The 18,339-nt window shown below is 37.7% G+C and overlaps 1 protein-coding gene across 1 annotated transcript; it reads right to left on the bottom strand.

The window, feature by feature from the left end:
- Positions 1-706: 706 nt before the first annotated feature.
- Positions 707-17,736, bottom strand: LOC138634707 (receptor-type tyrosine-protein phosphatase eta-like). Its single transcript, XM_069721794.1, has 33 exons — positions 17,728-17,736; positions 17,251-17,505; positions 16,584-16,844; positions 16,061-16,321; positions 15,481-15,753; positions 15,219-15,401; positions 14,805-15,056; positions 14,020-14,265; positions 13,330-13,602; positions 12,913-13,179; positions 12,513-12,776; positions 11,417-11,680; positions 11,073-11,324; positions 10,401-10,661; positions 9,932-10,192; positions 9,589-9,843; positions 8,756-9,034; positions 8,385-8,651; positions 7,699-7,959; positions 7,318-7,467; positions 6,921-7,122; positions 6,276-6,391; positions 6,069-6,156; positions 5,928-5,972; positions 5,833-5,841; positions 5,648-5,735; positions 5,034-5,124; positions 4,398-4,474; positions 4,049-4,183; positions 3,290-3,406; positions 2,698-2,858; positions 2,425-2,560; positions 707-2,336 (listed from the first exon to the last, which is right to left on the bottom strand). The coding sequence occupies exons 2-33, from the start codon at positions 17,495-17,497 to the stop codon at positions 2,181-2,183; spliced, it is 6,198 nt and encodes a 2,065-aa protein (XP_069577895.1). The 5' UTR covers positions 17,498-17,505; positions 17,728-17,736; the 3' UTR covers positions 707-2,180.
- Between the last annotated feature and the right edge of the window lie 603 nt (positions 17,737-18,339).

Here is an 18,339-nt window from a genome sequence, read left to right as displayed (position 1 = left end):
TGTAAACTAGAAAGAGGCATTCAAATGCCAAATCTATTTTTAAATCCAACTTGTGGATGTGAGACATAAACAAGAATGACGTGGAGGAGTGGAGGGGAGAGACGGAGAAAGAGAAGAAGGGGGACGTACCGTACAAGGCTTGAGAAATTTCACTTATATTGAAGCCGACATGCTGGCAAAACCTTATATTACCACCGTACCAGGAGTGCAAATACCGGGGGAAAATGACTGTCCCTAAAAACACCTGTGTATTGTACAAAATCCCCCAATTGTAGGTCTGATGTGAGCTGAAAAATATTTGAAGTGTCTGTGTAAAAAAAAAAGCTTTTTCCATACGAAGCAAAAAACAGAAATGGCATTATTTATTCATCCTTTGAGGGTGCACTTACTATAGCTACTTGCAACCCCAAAGTTAAATAATGCATTGAAATACCAGCTCAATCTTCCTCTGTAGCATTCAGCATTGCATTGCTTTGGTCCTTTTAATCTTTCCCTTTGACTCAAACAATTTAAAAAAAACATTTACATAATGAATTTACCAGCAGTGCAGTGTCTGGTGTATCTGTCATGTGTTTTGTGCAAGTTATGTTTTTTTTTTTTTTTTTTTACCGTTATCAGTTTGTAAAATGTTGCACAACACAAAAACTTTAATATTCGGACTATCTTTGTAACATGATTAAAAACTCAAGATTGTGCACAGACAACATTGCAGTGAGAGTTTAAAGCTTTAATCATATTGACGCCGTTGGAGATTGATGCCACAATGAAGCAACATCTTTAATCCCATTTCATTCGAAAGATTGAAAGCTATACAAGTTTTAAATTCTTGCGTCTTTTATATATTCACATTGTACCAGCAAGCATCTTATAAAGCATTTAAAAAACATTCTAAAACTTTATGATTATTCACTATTCCTTTTTTCAATAAAAAACACAAGTGCTTACAATTGTGTTAAGTAATACAAATATAAAACATGGGCTTAAAAATATCTACAAGCTAACCACATTCATCATTAACTTAAAAACAAAGTACCTGCCTCATGGAAAATTCTGCTCTTTCAAAGCTGAAAATAAAACTTGTGCTTCTCTGGTGATTTTACCATCAGAAGATCTATCCACAGATGGATCAAATATGTAACATGACATTACAGTTCCTTTGAGAAATGCACAATGTAGAAAAGAGGGACATAAACAAAACAAAATGCATGTGGCCTCTAAAATCTTCAAAGTACACACTGGTGCCAAATGGATTTTATAATAACATACCTGCCAGTAAAATGTTCAGCTTTCATCAAGTTCCTGAGCTACTGTTTAAATCTCTTTCAGAGAAGAGAAAAAAAATATAACAATCAAACGTAGGGTGAATATCAAAATAATCCAAATCCAATCCAAAGCATTCTCCAAAACATATCAAAAAGAAATATACAAAAACATGTCTATAGTTTAGAAAAGTGGACAGTAGAGAGGACAAATGCAACCAGTGCATACAAATACAAAAGACTCGGCAACAAACAACAAAATTCCTTCATTAAAATACATTGCACAGTTCATATTGGTTTAAGAATTTTAAGGTTCCAGTAACAAAACAATACAGTAGTCCCTATTTATTTCTTAAGTTTACAAGAGTGCCACCTACTGGTATTAAAGGTTATTACAAGGCACATTGTATTTAGACCTGCATATTTTGTACAAGACAATTCCAAAGGTTCAATTAATTACTTTACATTAAAAACATTTTCATTAAAAGTGTCTGTAAAGATATCTATACAGCATCCAACATACTACCTGAGCAAAACATGTAATCATCAGTAAGTCATATGCAGTACAAAGTAAGCAGAAATGATAAAACAACTGAGCAAAGAAAAATAATAGGCCATTATAAGAAAGAATCCAAGACAGAAATTTACATATAATCCACATATTTTTGGTCAGTGATTATGTTCACTGTAAAATCTCCATATACAGTTCGGTCTGTTATCAAGCATTCAGCATTTTAAACAAATAAATACCACAAAATAGTGGATGAAGGACCAGAAAGCTTGGGGATTCTTGGCAATAGCGTGACCAGTTTTAAAAATAAATACAGCCCAATCTGTTAAAATCCTTCCCTTTACAAATGTCTGCTCAGTTTCTTGCTAAAAGTAAAGAGAGCGATGGAAGAACGGGTTGACTTCCTGTGTCTATGCATTGTGGAATCTGCCTTTGGGACCTTTTTTTGGTTCCACGTTCTCATAAATAGAGAGTGCAGCGGCGTTTTGGTAGATCAGATCCACGTTGGTCCCTGTTCTCGACCGAATGATGTCCAAGGCACACTGGTTTAAGAACACGTACTGGTCCTGTAGCCATATGAAATACAAAACGTTCAGTGAGCTGCAGCACGCTCATCATTTCACAACAACCGCAGTGAAGGTGACTGCTTCCTACCTCGGTCTGCACCATGAGGGTCCGGTGCATGCGCAGATCGTGAACGATGCCGTACACGTCCACAATATTTTCCCTCTCAATCTGGAAGATCAGACGGTCGATGGCGATGAAGGTACCCGTGCGCCCCACACCAGCACTGAGTGTAGACAACACAGACAAGAGACAAGAGAGGGAGAAGTGGGAGACGATATCAGATGCATTACCTCTGTAATTTCTGAAACAGTCATATTGAACTGAGTACAGAACTGTGTATTTAAGTGTGCTCTGTCAGACCTGCAGTGGACCACAGTAGGGGAGTGTCTGGAGTACTGGTTCATGTGCTCTCTGACCAGGTGTCTGAAGCTGATGAGGAGCTCTGTGGTTTCTGGTACCCTGTGATCCGGCCAGGCTGTGAAGTGGAAGTGACGGACTGAGCGGGTCTCTGCTGTTTTCACCTGAAGGACAAACAGCGCACAAACTCAAATTAGGAGTGAGCACTTGCATGAACACTCAAGACAAGACCGATTACAGTTCTTAGTTCAAAAGGTAACTGGAGCACAGCTCTTTAATATACTCAATTATTGGTTGCAAGGATTTATATTTTAATTCAAAGTACTATATCATCAGACTGCCTGATATATTAGATTAGACTTGTCACTCTGAGCTTATCAGTCCACAAGTAAAGTGCAAAGTATTTGTAGCGCTGTTTTATTACTGCACATTCATTTGATTTTTGGTTAAGTGCTGAACAGCGTGTTCTGGCTGCAGGACACATATTTGAAACTGATTGTATAAAATAAGCAGTGATGGGTGACAACCTTTAATCACACAGTGTTTTACCGTCCTAAATCAGCCTCTCTTTTTAATGTAACATCTTGACACTTACATTTTTAATGCCAAAGTCCCTGATGGTCCAGTCTTCAAGTGGTATTTCAGAGGTTGTTGTCACAGTGATTTCGTCAAAGTGCTTGGTACCAGAACCCCAGTACTGCTCACATTTTACCTGGAAAGGTAGCAATGATCTTTGTTTAGGCAACATTACATTAAGAAACACTAGAATTTAAAGTATACAGTACACACTTAAATAACAAATTGTGAAAATGCTCAATACTTTTGGAACACTTCCTAATTTTGAATTATGCGATCTATTTAGAAAACAGTGAGACCACAGTTCCTTCAAGTGAGCATCAAATAATCATTGAGTGCAGCAGGAGTTTAATAAATACATTAACACGAACACAAATGACAGTGTATAAATACATTTAAGGGTGGGCCACACACTTAGGAGAGTTAGGTGCCTTCGGACCAGACACTTATCTTAAATATAGATCATCTAATGGGAATAATTTTATATGGGTATATATGTAAAATATTGTAATGTCAACCAGGAATAGGTACTGTTTGTTTAGTTTTTACTTGAAAGATTCATATTGGAATAATTTTGTAAAAATCAGATGGTAAAATCTGGCTGTGCAATATTTTGCTTTTGTGTTGCAGCCCATAAAATGTTTAAGAATACAGTATATTGTTTGAAATGGGGACAATTATCATATGTTTAATATCATTTTCTAGCTTACACTCCAGTGTGTGTTTGTGTGCCAGCATGCATGTTGCTGGTAGTCATGGCCTTAGTTTTTGTACTCACTCGTCCCTGCTCATTACAGCGTGTCAGCATGACCAGAGTCTGCACATTCTTCTCCCAGATCATCCTCCAGAACTCGTCGACTGTGGTGGGCAAAGGACCCTGAGCTGCAATAAACTCCTTCCTGGAGATGTAACCCTGCCAAATAAAACATCAGTCCAGACACAGAAAACCGCCATCCAGTTCAGTTTTATAGGAGAGTCTCCAATGTTTAATGAGGATGAAGGCAGAAGAGTTCAAATCGCATGCCATTAAGCAAAGGAATGAGCAGTTATGTTGTTTAGCAGGATGTTTACTGATACTGAAGCAATGACTGAGGCAGAGAGCTGCTTCAAAGAGTGTCAGTACGCACCGGCATGTAGTTAGCATTGATGTAGTCATCATATGGACTTCCATGGGTAATAGAGAGTTTCACCCTAGAAGAGTCATCTAGAAGGCGAACAAGAGGGTAGATGAAATGTTATGACTGCAATGGTACTTCTCTACAAATGAGAAATAATTCACAATAACCGACTTGTTGCAGTGGATTTTTAGACATCGTCTTTTTCTCTGAAAGATGTATGATACTTTTGATTTAATGCCCAAGCGAAAATGGAAAAATGGTAGTAGTTACTAGAAATGCATGATACTATTAGTAAATCAGAGGTATTAATAATGGATTTCAAATGAAATATTGGCATAGGCAAACATAGACCAATAAAATAATGCTTTAATCACGCCTAAATGCTCAGCATGTTCCTGCTTGTGTCTCTGATGAGTTTGAAAGACGATATGTTTGTCGCATAGAGTTTTTATTTAAAGTGTCTGAAACAGATAAATATATATATTTATATATCAGTATTGGAAATTGTTAAAAAGCGTTGGAAAATATCGGCAAAAACAACATCATGCATCCCAATAATACTGTGTGACAGTAATGATACAGTTTAAAAGAGTGACGGGTGTTATTGTTGAAATCAGCAGAGTTGGATTTGTCAAGGTGACTCACAGGGAAGTACGTTGTTGTAGCGGTTCTTCGGCTTGTTCTCCATATTCAGTGCATGTATTTTTGACTGAGCCGTGCCAACAAGCTTCAGGTCCTTTAAATAACAAAAGAAGGAAAAAAAACTTTATGGATGATTGAATGGTTGCGTGCAGGATGAAACTTCAGGATGACCAGTGATTTTCTATTTGCAGTCATATGTAACATTCATGGTCATTTCATATTAATTTTTCATTTTCTGGAATTCCACAATTTATCTTGGTTCCAGTATTGTTTCATTTCTAAACATTACACTGTTTAATGTCTGACATATCCGAAGGATACTGTATGAGCTTAAAAAAATAGTTTTTTATCATTTTGTTGCAATTCTTACAAGCCCTATAAAAGTTTAAGTCTGTGTTGCTTCAATAGAAAAAAAAAAAAACATTTTCTCCATAATAAAAATAGAAACACGATTGCACCCTCCATGTGATGTAGTTGTCACATCTACACATTATATTGTCATTATTATGTAATAATATCAATAGTTAATTTTTTTTTTACTAAGAACTATATTATATATTATATAAATGAATGAATGTAGAAATCAGGAGCCCTTGAATATTAAGTTGATATTTCACCTCAAATTCTTCTGCAAAGCCGCAGTTGGAATCTGCTTTCTGCTTTTTGTAGTAAGCCTCATACTCCTCCACCCTCACAGCGACACTACTGCTCAGACAAAAGTGAGGAGTTTTTTCATAAAAACACATTTTTAACATTTGAAACATCTGATCATGCATAAACATTTAAAAGAATTTATACTTACACTTTGGCTCTGCAAAAATAAAGAGAAGAAAAGTTACAGAAACAATTGTTGTCCATTTAATTTAAACATAACATGGTGAAGAATGAAAACCTCACCTCATGGAATGAATCTGGATGTCTGGTGATTCCTTATTGGATAACCTACAGAACAGTAAATAAACAGTGAATTTACAATTAGTTCCTTCTGCACATTCTGATTTAATATTATTTTTTTAATTAATGACGACAATAACAAACCTTTTCCAGTAGATAATAAACCCAATGAGGATGATGGCGAGAATGGAAAAAATGCCAAATGTCACTCCGATAGCAATACCAATGACATCTAAAATGTTTACAAAGATTATTGAAGAAAGACAAAGAAAGATGACAATTAGTATTTGCTCACATTGGAGGAGCACTTCATAGCATCAACAACAAAACCCTTTGGATCTGAAAACGTACTTGTGTTTTGTGGGAGTTCAACGACGAAATAGAAGTTGGTTATTGAGACGAGTGACATTGGAAAGTCAACTCGGCCTTGTTTTAGCTTCAGGCTGGTGAATATCGCAATGGCATATCTGCAGAATTAAACAAGCAGTTAAGATTTTTTACATTCTTGTTTACATACTAATACATCTTACAGTAACAACAGACTTTATTTATAATCTCTGTAAAAAAAAAAAGAAAAAAAAAGAGAGTGCATTCTTAAATAAATATTGTAATAATTATAATCAAAAAGTATGTGAAAATCCATAGTTTTTGGTAAAAGAACTTCCCACCACCTACCACAGCACCTAAACTCTCTTTAAAACCCTAGATTGTGGGTTATTTTGTTCAAATTCTCAGTACCTGGTTAACTAATGCTGAAAATAATTGCTATAATGGTCAAAGTACAAATGACAGTGTCATTCTAATGTATCAACAATTTGAAAAAAGGCTGTTCCTGTATCTACTGTTGTAGAAAAAAATTATCAAAGTAAAATTATTATTAAACACACGCCACAGCTGAAAGTGTAATAACAATTACAAATTTATAGAAATATTTTTACAAATTGTGCAACACACCCTAATTTTGTATTATTGTGTATTATTATTGTGTGTTCTTACTGGTATTTTCCTTTGGGTTCCAGAGCACCGTTCGTGTAGCCATTCCATTCGGATCCATTTCCTATGTATATGATTAAATGGTCCTGACTCCGCTGCGGCTGGACGATGTTGTCTGTGACCATTGCCAGGTACACTGGAGTATTCCCTGCTTTCCACTCATCATAAGTGTTCCCCAAGTACTGACTCAAATTCTTAGTTTCACCTGGAAGGACATCAAAATCAGTTGTTGGCTTGTTACAGGAAGGCTCTTGTCAGGAGTCTAATGATTTATTCATATAAAACAAATACAGTAAAATAAAACCACAAGTAACTGAGCTCATTGACAAACGGTTAATTCAGAACAGATGGATTATCATAGCATAACCTAATTACAACACTCCTTGAAGGAGAAACCCACCGTGGACGCTATTCGCCACCAGCACCCCAACATGTGTGATTGGCCCATTAGAGTTGTTTTGCAGGCTGGAGTCAACCTGGAGGGAGAACGAGTTGTATTTCGTTTGAACCACACTCGATAGTGTGTTTTGGTTGTCTGGAATGGGTGGGGCTTTGAACAAAAAGGGAAAGAGAAAGGATTTGATGAGAAACGAGTGAAGAAAACACAGAAGCTTCTGTATCATAGTTCTGCTTGTAATGGGGCATATTGCCAACTACAGATCAGTCAAGAAAAAACTACAAACAAGTGAATAAATTTAAATCCGCCTTTTACTGAAATATGTTTGAGGAATAAATTTGAACATTTATGTCATAATAAAGTCAGAAAAGCATAATGTCTTACACGTGATGCCCGTCAAGCAGTTTACAGACAGAGGAGTGCTGTGATATCCGCAGCTTTTAGTCTTCACAGTCAGATTGTACTTAGTGTGGTGACGAAGGTTGGAAACTGTATGACTGCAACAGGTGTTGCTTGAGTGGATAATCTCGTTTACAATGACCTGGAAGCCAGAGTTTTGGCCCCTTGGTTTGGTCCAGGACAGGATGATTTCTGCGTTTGTTTTGTTTGGACCGTCACATGATAAGTCTTTCACAGGGCTCGCATCTGCAGCATCAGAGAGAAGTGACTGTCAGAACAAAATGAACATCCCTGAAGCCATGAATAACACAGTCATATATATTAAAGTATATATTTTTTTCTGAAATTTGGGAATATTGACCAAAACTATTGTTCAATCAACTATCTTTTCCTTTACTTGGAGAATTGTGCCCGAATGACAGCAACATACACTAATTACCTAACTAGTAAAGTATGGAGGATTTAATTCACGATTAATAAAAAAAAAAAATATTGACGAAAATTAACAAAGATTGAATACATCTTGAGATAACGTCTGGAAATCAGAAAGTTAAACTTTAAAAAAAAAATTCTACATTAAGGTTGCTTCTCACTTTTTTTAAGCATAGATAAAAGAAAAACTCAAGTGAAAATGTTTGATGAATATAAATGTATATGAAATGAATCAATACTTGTGCAGTCGGAAGTCCATCTTGGAGCACTCTGTGTTCCATCAAAGGTCTCTATGGTCACACTAATGTTATAGCTGCTACCGGGATCCAGGTCACCGATATTATGCATCGTGTTTTTCAGGATGGTACTGTTACTGACGGGGTTATCTGAGCGCTGCCAGGTCAAGATGTAGGAATAGCTTTCCTTGTACTCGTCAGGCTTGTTCCAAATGACCATAATGTTCATTTCTTTTGGATCGGTTGTGATAGACGACACGTTCAGAGGTCCTGATTGGTTGAAAGACATTTGAAAGACATAACTGTTAATACAGACAGTAAAAGTGAAATTGAAGTGGTTGCACAATGACTGGGTACAAACATAAAACCCTTACTTGTGGTGACAATGTATTTGTAAACCCTCCCACTCTCAAAACCCATAAGCCCCAGGGTTGCCACGGAGATGTTGAAGGAAGTCCCAGGAAGCAGGGAGGAAAATGTATAATTGGTGTTGTTGGCAGTGTTGGTCTGGATGTTTTCGCCTCCAAAGGACAGAATTTTTGTCAGAAGGTAGGAGAATGATGCTCCGGTCATCAGAGGAGGCTCCATCCATTTAAATTCAATGGAACTGGTTGTCTTCGTCACGATCTCAATCAACCCGGGAGGGTTTGGGACTGGAAAGAAGGGTTGCAGCCCGTTACCATCAACAAACTGAGAGTCATTATTCAAAAGGTCCTTTAAATTCTAAATAAAATATGCATGCTTAAAAGAGCCATACTGAATGATAAAGAATTGAGCTTTTAAATAATAAAACATCTGAGATTTAAGAATTGAAATAACCATGAAGCCACATTATCCATGTTTTCCTGCTTGTTCGATTGATTTTTGTACATCACAGTTTGTCGGCAGTCGTGTAGTTCTGTCTTCAACTGATGACATTTAAAAATTTTTCTTATAGTCACAGAATGTCTAAGGCAATTCAAACACAGCTAACTTATGTGTTTTAGCCATTGTAAAATGAGAAGCAGTCATTTTCTGGTAATGATGAATGCATGTAAACTTATCATAAAAGAATAAAAGCAAATCATTTTTCACTTTTATAACTTTCAAGTCGAGTAAAGTTCAATAGTGTCAAAAAACCTTTCCACAGCAACCTCAACATGATGTAAATTATACTTAATATGACACACCTGAAAACTTCAAAATCTAACAATTTTATAATACTCACATGTTGCATTAGTAATGGTTTCAGATGATGCATTGAAGGGTCCACTACATGTTATTACCACAGCACTGTAAAGCCTTCCTGCTGACAGGCCCTCGCACAGGAAGAAGGTACTGGTGGAGTTCAGCTTCACTTCCCTATGATTGGGTTGGAGATGAACCTTATACCACTCCACATTTCCAGGAGGTTTGGTCCATGACACCAGGACTGAACTATTGGAGCCTTGACTGGAGATACTTGGTTGAACTTTCTCTGGTTCTGTTAAAATGCAGAGGAGGAAGGATTAACAAAAGTTAGCACTGACAATTTGAGAAAGAAAAACAGAAGTTTTAAGGAAGAGTCTTACTGGTGTACTGAGAGATGCAGTTCTCTTTCCCTTTGATGCCATCGGCGCCAATGACAGAAACACAGAAGGTGCAGTCGGTCCCAGCGGTGAGCTCTAAAATCTCTGCCATTTCTCCTGTCAGGGTTTTGTTTTGGGAAGCGCACCCTGTCGTCTTAACCCAATATGTGTATTCATTCCTGTACTCAAGTGGTTTCATCCAACGCAGGAGTATAGCTGTTGTGTTTAAGGTTTCAGCCTCCAACCCTTCAACACCATTCGGCCCTAGAAACACAGCAGAAAGTGTAACTTTACAACATCAAGAGCAGCACTTCACTCAGTACAGATGTCACAGAGACAGCAGAAACTGTGTGGAATAACGAGAAACTAGTTCAGTTTATTTTCAATTGCTTTTAAATTTTTTTTGCTTTGTCAGTTTGGGGTTAATATTGTAAATTTACAGGTGTAGAGAAACAGGATAAAGTGTACATACGTGTGAAATAGGACACTGTCACAGGACCTGCCCGAGTGCCATCTGCTGCCCGTGTAGTGACAGTGAAGCTGAAGTTGCTTCCAGAGACAAGTTCAGTGATTGTTATCGTAGTCATATTTTCTTGAAATAAATTAGGAAATGAGTTGTTGGTGACCAGCACTTCATAAGAGTAGGTCAGTTTGCTCTCCGGTTGTTCCCACACTAAGGTGACTGCATTTGTGGTGATTTCTGTCTGTCTCAGGTTGGTTACAGCAAACGGTCCTGAGAAAATGAGACAGAGGAGATAAGCAGAAGAGGTGAGTGTTTTTACATGTTATCACACCTGGGGAAAACAGTATAAACAGTCTCTGTGGTTTACCATAAAGGGTGAGCCACTTTTACAAATAAGCATATGGATGTAACTACGCAGCAAAGATTAAAAAAAAAAAAAAAAAAAAAAATATGTCTTTAGAACCTGACTCTGTTACTACATCACAACAATAATAATATTTTAAATGAAAAAATTTAAAGTATAGTTGTAAACAAATAATACAAGTCAAACACTGTATTTCTAAATAGTGGAATAAATAAACCCAAAAGAAAACAGACTGAAATAAAAAAAAATTAAAAAAAAGATTTCAGAAAAATATGAGATATAGCTAGTGATCAGATGTACATTATGTGTCTACTCACTGGTGTAGTTTTCTGCTGTCACTTCTGTGCTCTTATAGCCCAACACACCGACAGTTACAACAGAGATATTGTAGGGGCTTCCAGACTGCAGATTGTCCAGCAGGATCCAGTTTATAGCCGGAAGTAAGCTCTCCGTGCTGTTCACAGTAAAGTTGTACTGATTAGGGTCCATGTCCTCTGGAAGGGACCAGGTAAAGTTGATGGAGTGAACAGTCTGAGACACCACTGTGATGGGACCAGGAGGGTTGGGAACTGACCAGAAGAAGCAATACTGTTTTATTAGTCATCAATTAAAACACCACAGGCATTCCTAAAGTATAAGTTCAAATATCAATGTAACTCACAAGTTGCGTTGCAAACCCATGAACTGTTACTCTCAAAAGGTCCACTTTTGCTGGTCACCATCACACAGTAATGAACTGCTGGTTTCAAGCTCTGAAACAGTGCGTTTACAGTCACGTTGCTTAGATCTGTGATGTTGTCCACCAACTGCATCTCTCTATACACCAGGACAGAATAGGAGGACACCTGCCCAGGCGCCGGCATCCAGCTCACTGACAGGTTCGTTGTGGTTCCTGTGACTGTGATGTGACAAGGTACCCCCGGCTCTGGAAATAAAACGATTTAAATTCAATGTGATATACATTTAGAAAATCTTTAGTTGGCTCTGCATGAGCTAATGAACACTCATTATCTGAACTTGAACAAATATACAGGATTGAAAAGTCATCAAATAACTGTGACACAGTATTTTCTTCTAATTATAATTTATTTTTTTAAATGTATTCTGACCGGAAAAAGGTTTACAGGTTTAGCTTTGTGGGTTCATGTAACATCAAGGAAAAATAATGAAATATATTTTCTTAATTTGTATTTTTTGTTGTGCAACAACTTCACACCTAAATAGTGTTGTTATTTTTAAGGGTTCACTCCAGCGATTTCGTACACTAAGTTATTCAGTTTACTCATCACAGGGAGTGATACTGAGTATCACTTTGTGAAAACAGTTGAACGATGCCTTCTGTATCTCTGGAGGGAGCTTTCTACAGAAAGAAAAATAACCATAATGATATTATCGCGGTTATTTATCACTTTAGGCTTGAGGCTTTTCAATACAAAGCCTGTGTTTCAAACTGAGGATGTGCAGAGTTTGCAATGTGTGGGCTTTTAACAGGCAGGAAAACCTTATTATGGAAATTGTAGGCTTCAGCATCTTTTAAAATTTACCCATACAGGACTTGTAATGTCTGGCACTTAGATTTCAACCTTTTTTTCTGTCTTCTACAATTACCCCAACTTTATTAAACTGCAATACTAAATCGCAGAAGCAACACTTTAAAGTAATCACAAAGCATGACTGAGTATTGGCAGTCCTTTGGAAGGCACTATTGATTTAATATTTCTCTTTAGAAACACAATTCAGACACTTTTCACACGTACTTGTGTAATTCGATATGTTCTCCGCTATGGACTTCACCCCTTGGACATCTGTGACAACGTTAAACATGTACAGCGTTCCAGGGTCCAGATTGTAGAAGGTGTAAGTCTCAGTCTTTGTTGAACCATTGCACACCATTTTTCCGTCCTTGAGCGCCGTCACCAGGTACGAGTAAGAAGGCTTATGATCATTTTGTTTGAACCACGTCAGCTGGATGGCTGTTGTGTTCATAAACTCCACTGTGAGATTTGTCACAGCGTTGGGCACTGTAGCAAATACAGCAGAGGGTTATGTAAAACCAAAAATGAAAATAGAAAATAAATGGTATTTCAAATTTGTGATATCCTTGATTGTTTTGAGTATAGGCCCATTACTGCTTCAGCATTTTGACCTTGTTCTTACTTGTATAAGCGAATGTCTGTTCCGCGTTGGATTCACTTCCTGGTGCAGCCTGTGTTGTGACATTGATATCGTACCTCGATCCTGGCTCCAGATTAGTTACATCAGTCACGTTGTTGCTGACTGTTTGAAATGAAGACGCTCCTGTGGCGTTGACGATTTCAACTATGTATTTGTAATACGGTTGGACTCCCAATGGGTCTGACCATGTCACTGTTATAGATGTGGTGGATTTAGGGCTAGCTTCAACCATCATCACCGGGTTTGGATCTAAAAGAAAAACAAACAACCAGGAAACAATTGTTAAAAAGTATCGAAATAAAAGGAGATTTCCATCCCATATAGCACACTCTTAATAAATGTTATTCTCAGGTGATAGCCATGAATTAAAAATAGATGGTTTCTCTCTGTTGTACTTACATGTGAAAGTAGAATTATGGACAACAATGCTGCTTAAATTTAGGGGTCCGACAGTTTTTATAGTTATGTTGTAGCAGGTTCCTGACAAGAGCTCATCTAGTGTTGTGTTATTGCCTGTGGAAACTACGCTCTCTTTTGCACCCTCCTTGGTCTGGTAGGTGATGTGGTAGTTGATGTTTGGAGCACTCTCCATCATGGTGGGAGTTGTCCACATCAGCTGGAGTGAAGAGTTGTCCCTATGACCGATGATGATGGAAGGGGGAGGCATGGGAACTGGGAATGACACACACAGACAGATAGACAGACAAACACACACACACACACACACACACACACACACACACACACACACACACACACACACACACACACACACACACACACACACACACACACACACACACACACACACACACACACATGTTAATATATATTGTATACTATATTTATGAATCTGATATAGTGAAACAATTGACACATGAAATTGTTCTCCTTGCTCTTGAAGTATACAAAGGATGGCAAATCAGACTTTTGAGAAACTGATAGTGGTTGACTGACTCACACAATCTGACTTTGTAAATATGTTAATTCATTTCAGTTTAGTGGCGTTATTCATGTCTGTGTATGGAGTTCATGAAAAAAGAAAGAATCATGAAAATTCATGAAAACAGACTTGGATGTTGAACATACCAGTGGCAAATAAAGACTCGTCGGACGTGTTGCGGAAATTTCCAGCCACAGCTGTCACTGTGATGACAAAGATTCTCCCAGGATTTAAATCATCAAAATTGGCTGTTGTGGTATTGACTTTCAAAGTCAGATTTGGATTTGAGATGGTCACCAAATAATAATCGACACTTCCTTTAGGCAAAGTCCAATTGACGGTCAAAGCGTTGGTTTGTGGTGTAGCCGTGATGTTCCCGGGCTTTTCAGGCTCTAAACAATAAAGAGGTAATTGATGGATTTTATTCATGATTTGAAATAGCATTCAAAATAAAGCTTAAACAATTGCTGTAAATGTGTAAGTAAACAAAAACAAAAATCTTAGTTATGTTGCAAGGTAATTACACTGTTACATGTTTTTAGACGGCTTACACAGTCCAGACTCTAAGTATTGGGACATTTGTACTTATTTTTATATGTGCTTCAGTAAATTTAATTTAAAACAAATGATAATTAGTGCAAATTCAGCTTTAATTTGAAGTTTTACATCAACATCATGTACATGGCTGCAGTGAATGCCTGGGAACTATGAAGTTCCCCAGTTGAAAGAACACAGTCTGAACTGCAATACACGGGTGCATAAAGTAAAGTATTATAAACATCACTAACTTGACAGATTGAGCTCAGTCAGGTGACCAGAAAAACTCAGTAACTTCTTGTTTGCTGAAAAACTAAATCTTGCCTAAATTAAATGAATAAAATTAAATCCCAAAAACACCTTTAAAAGGAATATTCTCAAAGTATGGACCTACTTGTGAAGGTGGTTATTGAGCTTCCCTCCCCCTTATTCGACGGCTCTACAGCAACAGCAGTCACTATAATGGTGTACTGGGAACCAGGGATCAAATCTTGGATGGTAAAGGAGGTTTCAGTTCTATTAAAGAGCTTTCCTGTGTTCCACTGAATTATGTAGAAGTCAGCATAGCCTTGTGGTTCAGTCCAGTTGAGAGACACAGCACATGTTTCGACTGAAGTGAGAGTGAGATTCCTGACCGGAGAAGGCTCTGTAAATGCAGGAAAAACACGAGATGACAAGAACACAATCAATGTCTTGTTGTGAGCTTTGTAACATTTTCTAGCACTATGTGTGAATGGAAAGTGTTTAGTGTCTTTCATCACAGTTGTGGATTTTAATTAGGAGATGTGAATAAAAAAGTGGGGCTTACTTGTGACTGAGGTGAAGTTGAAAGGTGTTCCCTCTGTTTTATTGTCACCAGCAACAGCAGTGGTTTGTGGGTTGTGGGTACCAGAGGTGGATGCAAAGGTAAAAAGATGACAATAAATGGAAGTTATGTACAATGAAATGCAGGAGTAGGACAATGTAAGAAGGTTACAACACCAACAAAGTTCTTTAAGTTAACTTGGGACAGTTAACACAGACAGTAATAGAAAGATGCTGTATATAGCTTTATGCAGAGACTGAACAGCTGCACATCTTACTTGTATACAGTGAAACTGCTGCTGCCTCTCCGAAAGTTTCCTTCTCTCCAGCCACCGCAATGACACTAAAATTGTACTGAGATCCAGCAGTCAGCTGAGAGATGGTTACGTGTGTGTTATTCACACTGCGATTCTGATTCACATTTCCATCAGACCACTGCACTGTATAGAAAGAGCTGTTTCCAACAGGTTCAATCCATGTCAGAGACACAGAGGATGTTGAGAAATCAGTGACAGTGAGATTTCGGACTACTCCAGGCTCTGTGAGTGGAAGACAAATACACGAGGGCGAATAAGAAAAGAAGAAATAGAGACCCACCAACAAAAAGAAAAAGAGAGAAGGACCGGACAATGTGGAACGAGAGATGACATGGCAGTAAAAACAGGAACACCTAACTTGGATGAGCCGGAAAAAAACAATCAGCCAATTCTTTTTTTGGATGTAATTATTTCACCCTCAGTTAGTGTCAACATAAAATAAACTATGAAATTAAAATAAAATGAACTAGTAAAACAAAAAACAGGTTATAATCTTCCTGCTCAGTAATAATCATATTGATCATCTTACTCGTATAGCGATAAATCTCTGCCTTTTCACTTTCTGTAAAGTTATCTCCGGCCACTGCTATGACTGTAAAATGATAGCGCACTCCAGGAGTCAGCTTAGTGACATTCAGTGTAGTTTCAGTGACAGTGTCAGTCAAGTTTGTTGTTCCATCTGTCCACTGCACTCTATAGAAAGAGCTGGTTCGCTCTGGGTCAATCCACTTAAGACATATGGATGATGTCGTGACATCAGTGACAGACAGATTCCTGACTACTTCAGGCTCTATGAGAGAAACACACCAATGGGTCAGATTGGAGGACAGTGACAAATGATCAATATGGTTGTGGGTACCAGAGGTGGATGCAAAGGTAAAAAGATGACAATAAATGGAAGTTATGTACAATGAAATGAAGGAGTAGAACAATGTAAGAAGGTTACAACACCAACAAAGTTCTTTAAGTTAACTTGGGACAGTTAACACAGACAGTAATAGAAAGACGCCTTATATAGCTTTATGCAGAGACTGAACAGCTGCACATCTTACTTGTATACAGTGAAACTGCTGCTGCCTCTCCGAAAGTTTCCTTCTCTCCAGCCACCGCAATGACACTAAAATTGTACTGAGATCCAGCAGTCAGCTGAGAGATGGTTACGTGTGTGTTATTCACACTGCGATTCTGATTCACATTTCCATCAGACCACTGCACTGTATAGAAAGAGCTGTTTCCAACAGGTTCAATCCATGTCAGAGACACAGAGGATGTTGAGAAATCAGTGACAGTGAGATTTCGGACTACTCCAGGCTCTGTGAGTGGAAGACAAATACACGAGGGCGAATAAGAAAAGAAGAAATAGAGACCCACCAACAAAAAGAAAAAGAGAGAAGGACCGGACAATGTGGAACGAGAGATGACATGGCAGTAAAAACAGGAACACCTAACTTGGATGAGCCGGAAAAAAACAGTCAGCCAATTATTTTTTTGGATGTAATTATTTCACCCTCAGTTAGTGTCAACATAAAATAAACTATGAAATTTAAAAAATGAACTAGTAAAACACAAAACACTGACTACTTCAGGCTCTGTGGGAGGTGGACACAAAGGAAAAATTAGGTTATACATCGTAATGTTCAGGAATAACTCTACATAGGAAAACCACACATCACATGTCGATCGTCTTACAATGTAAACAAAATTTAAATGTTTACTTACTTGTGTACTGTGACACAGTAGCAGTTGCTCCTTCAGTATAATTATCATCTGCCACCGCAGTAACATTTACTTGATAGTGGACACCAGGAGTTAGGCCTGTAATCGTATATTCTTCAGGCTTGACATCATTCGCCACATCTCCATCTGTCCGCTGTACTTTATAGGAGGAGCTGTTTCCCTTTGGTTTGGTCCAGTTCAGATACACCGAGGATGTTGTGAAATTAATGACCCTGAGGTCGGTGACCATTTCAGGCTCTAAATTAGAGAGAGGTCATTGGGAAAACAATTAACATTTTGTATTCGCATTACTCATCATAACGCAAGATATTCATCTGTGTATTTAAAACTGTATCTGTGGTTTATTCATTCAGAGAGCACTTTGTTTGCTGACTGTCTGTAGAAACGCTGTAGTCAGTACGTCAGTCATTATTGTATACTTGGTAAATAAAAGGGATTCAGCAAAGTGAACACACTTACTCGTTGTGACGTCTTTGCAGCAGTTGAAGCAACTGAAGAAGATTTGATAGACAGCTCCAGGAGTCAGATTAGTTATTGAACCATTTCCAAAGATACCCGCAGTGGATAAGGTGCAGTTTGGATCAGATGCCAAACTGACAGTTGTTGTATTTGTTAATATTTCTGTTGTGCAATTGTCTAAAAATTAAAAGAACAGGAAGACGAACAAGAAAAACAAGACCAACCGTAGGAAATTAGCACAAATAGATTTAAGAATGAAAGAACTTCTTTTAAAAATCATTTTACAGATCTGACATGTTGACAGCATTGACGTAATCCTACATTTAAGATCAAATTTACAAATACCAACATAAATGGCTCAGTGTTAGGACTTTTATTTCTTCAATTATATAGAGACGAACAGACATGTAGCACAAGAAGCAGTAAACATATACTTACTGTCACATACTGCTTGGGCATCCTGCAGAGACAAAGACAGAGAAAAGCAAAGTAAATCATTTTGCACCGGCAGAGGTCAGCATTGAGTTTTGAACAAATTCAAAGCATCAGCTCGACATCAAACCACCTGTTCGATGTCACAGGACACCGCTGAATTCAGCAATGACTGAAAAA

Source organism: Brachyistius frenatus, unplaced genomic scaffold (genome assembly GCF_029030835.1).
Source record: "Brachyistius frenatus isolate BFR_SWC_R1_liver_20210118 unplaced genomic scaffold, ASM2903083v1 Contig_272, whole genome shotgun sequence".
Classification (NCBI taxonomy): domain Eukaryota; kingdom Metazoa; phylum Chordata; class Actinopteri; family Embiotocidae; genus Brachyistius; species Brachyistius frenatus.
The sequence above is the reverse complement of the archived record's forward strand: the minus strand, read 5'-3'. Positions and strand labels throughout refer to the sequence as shown.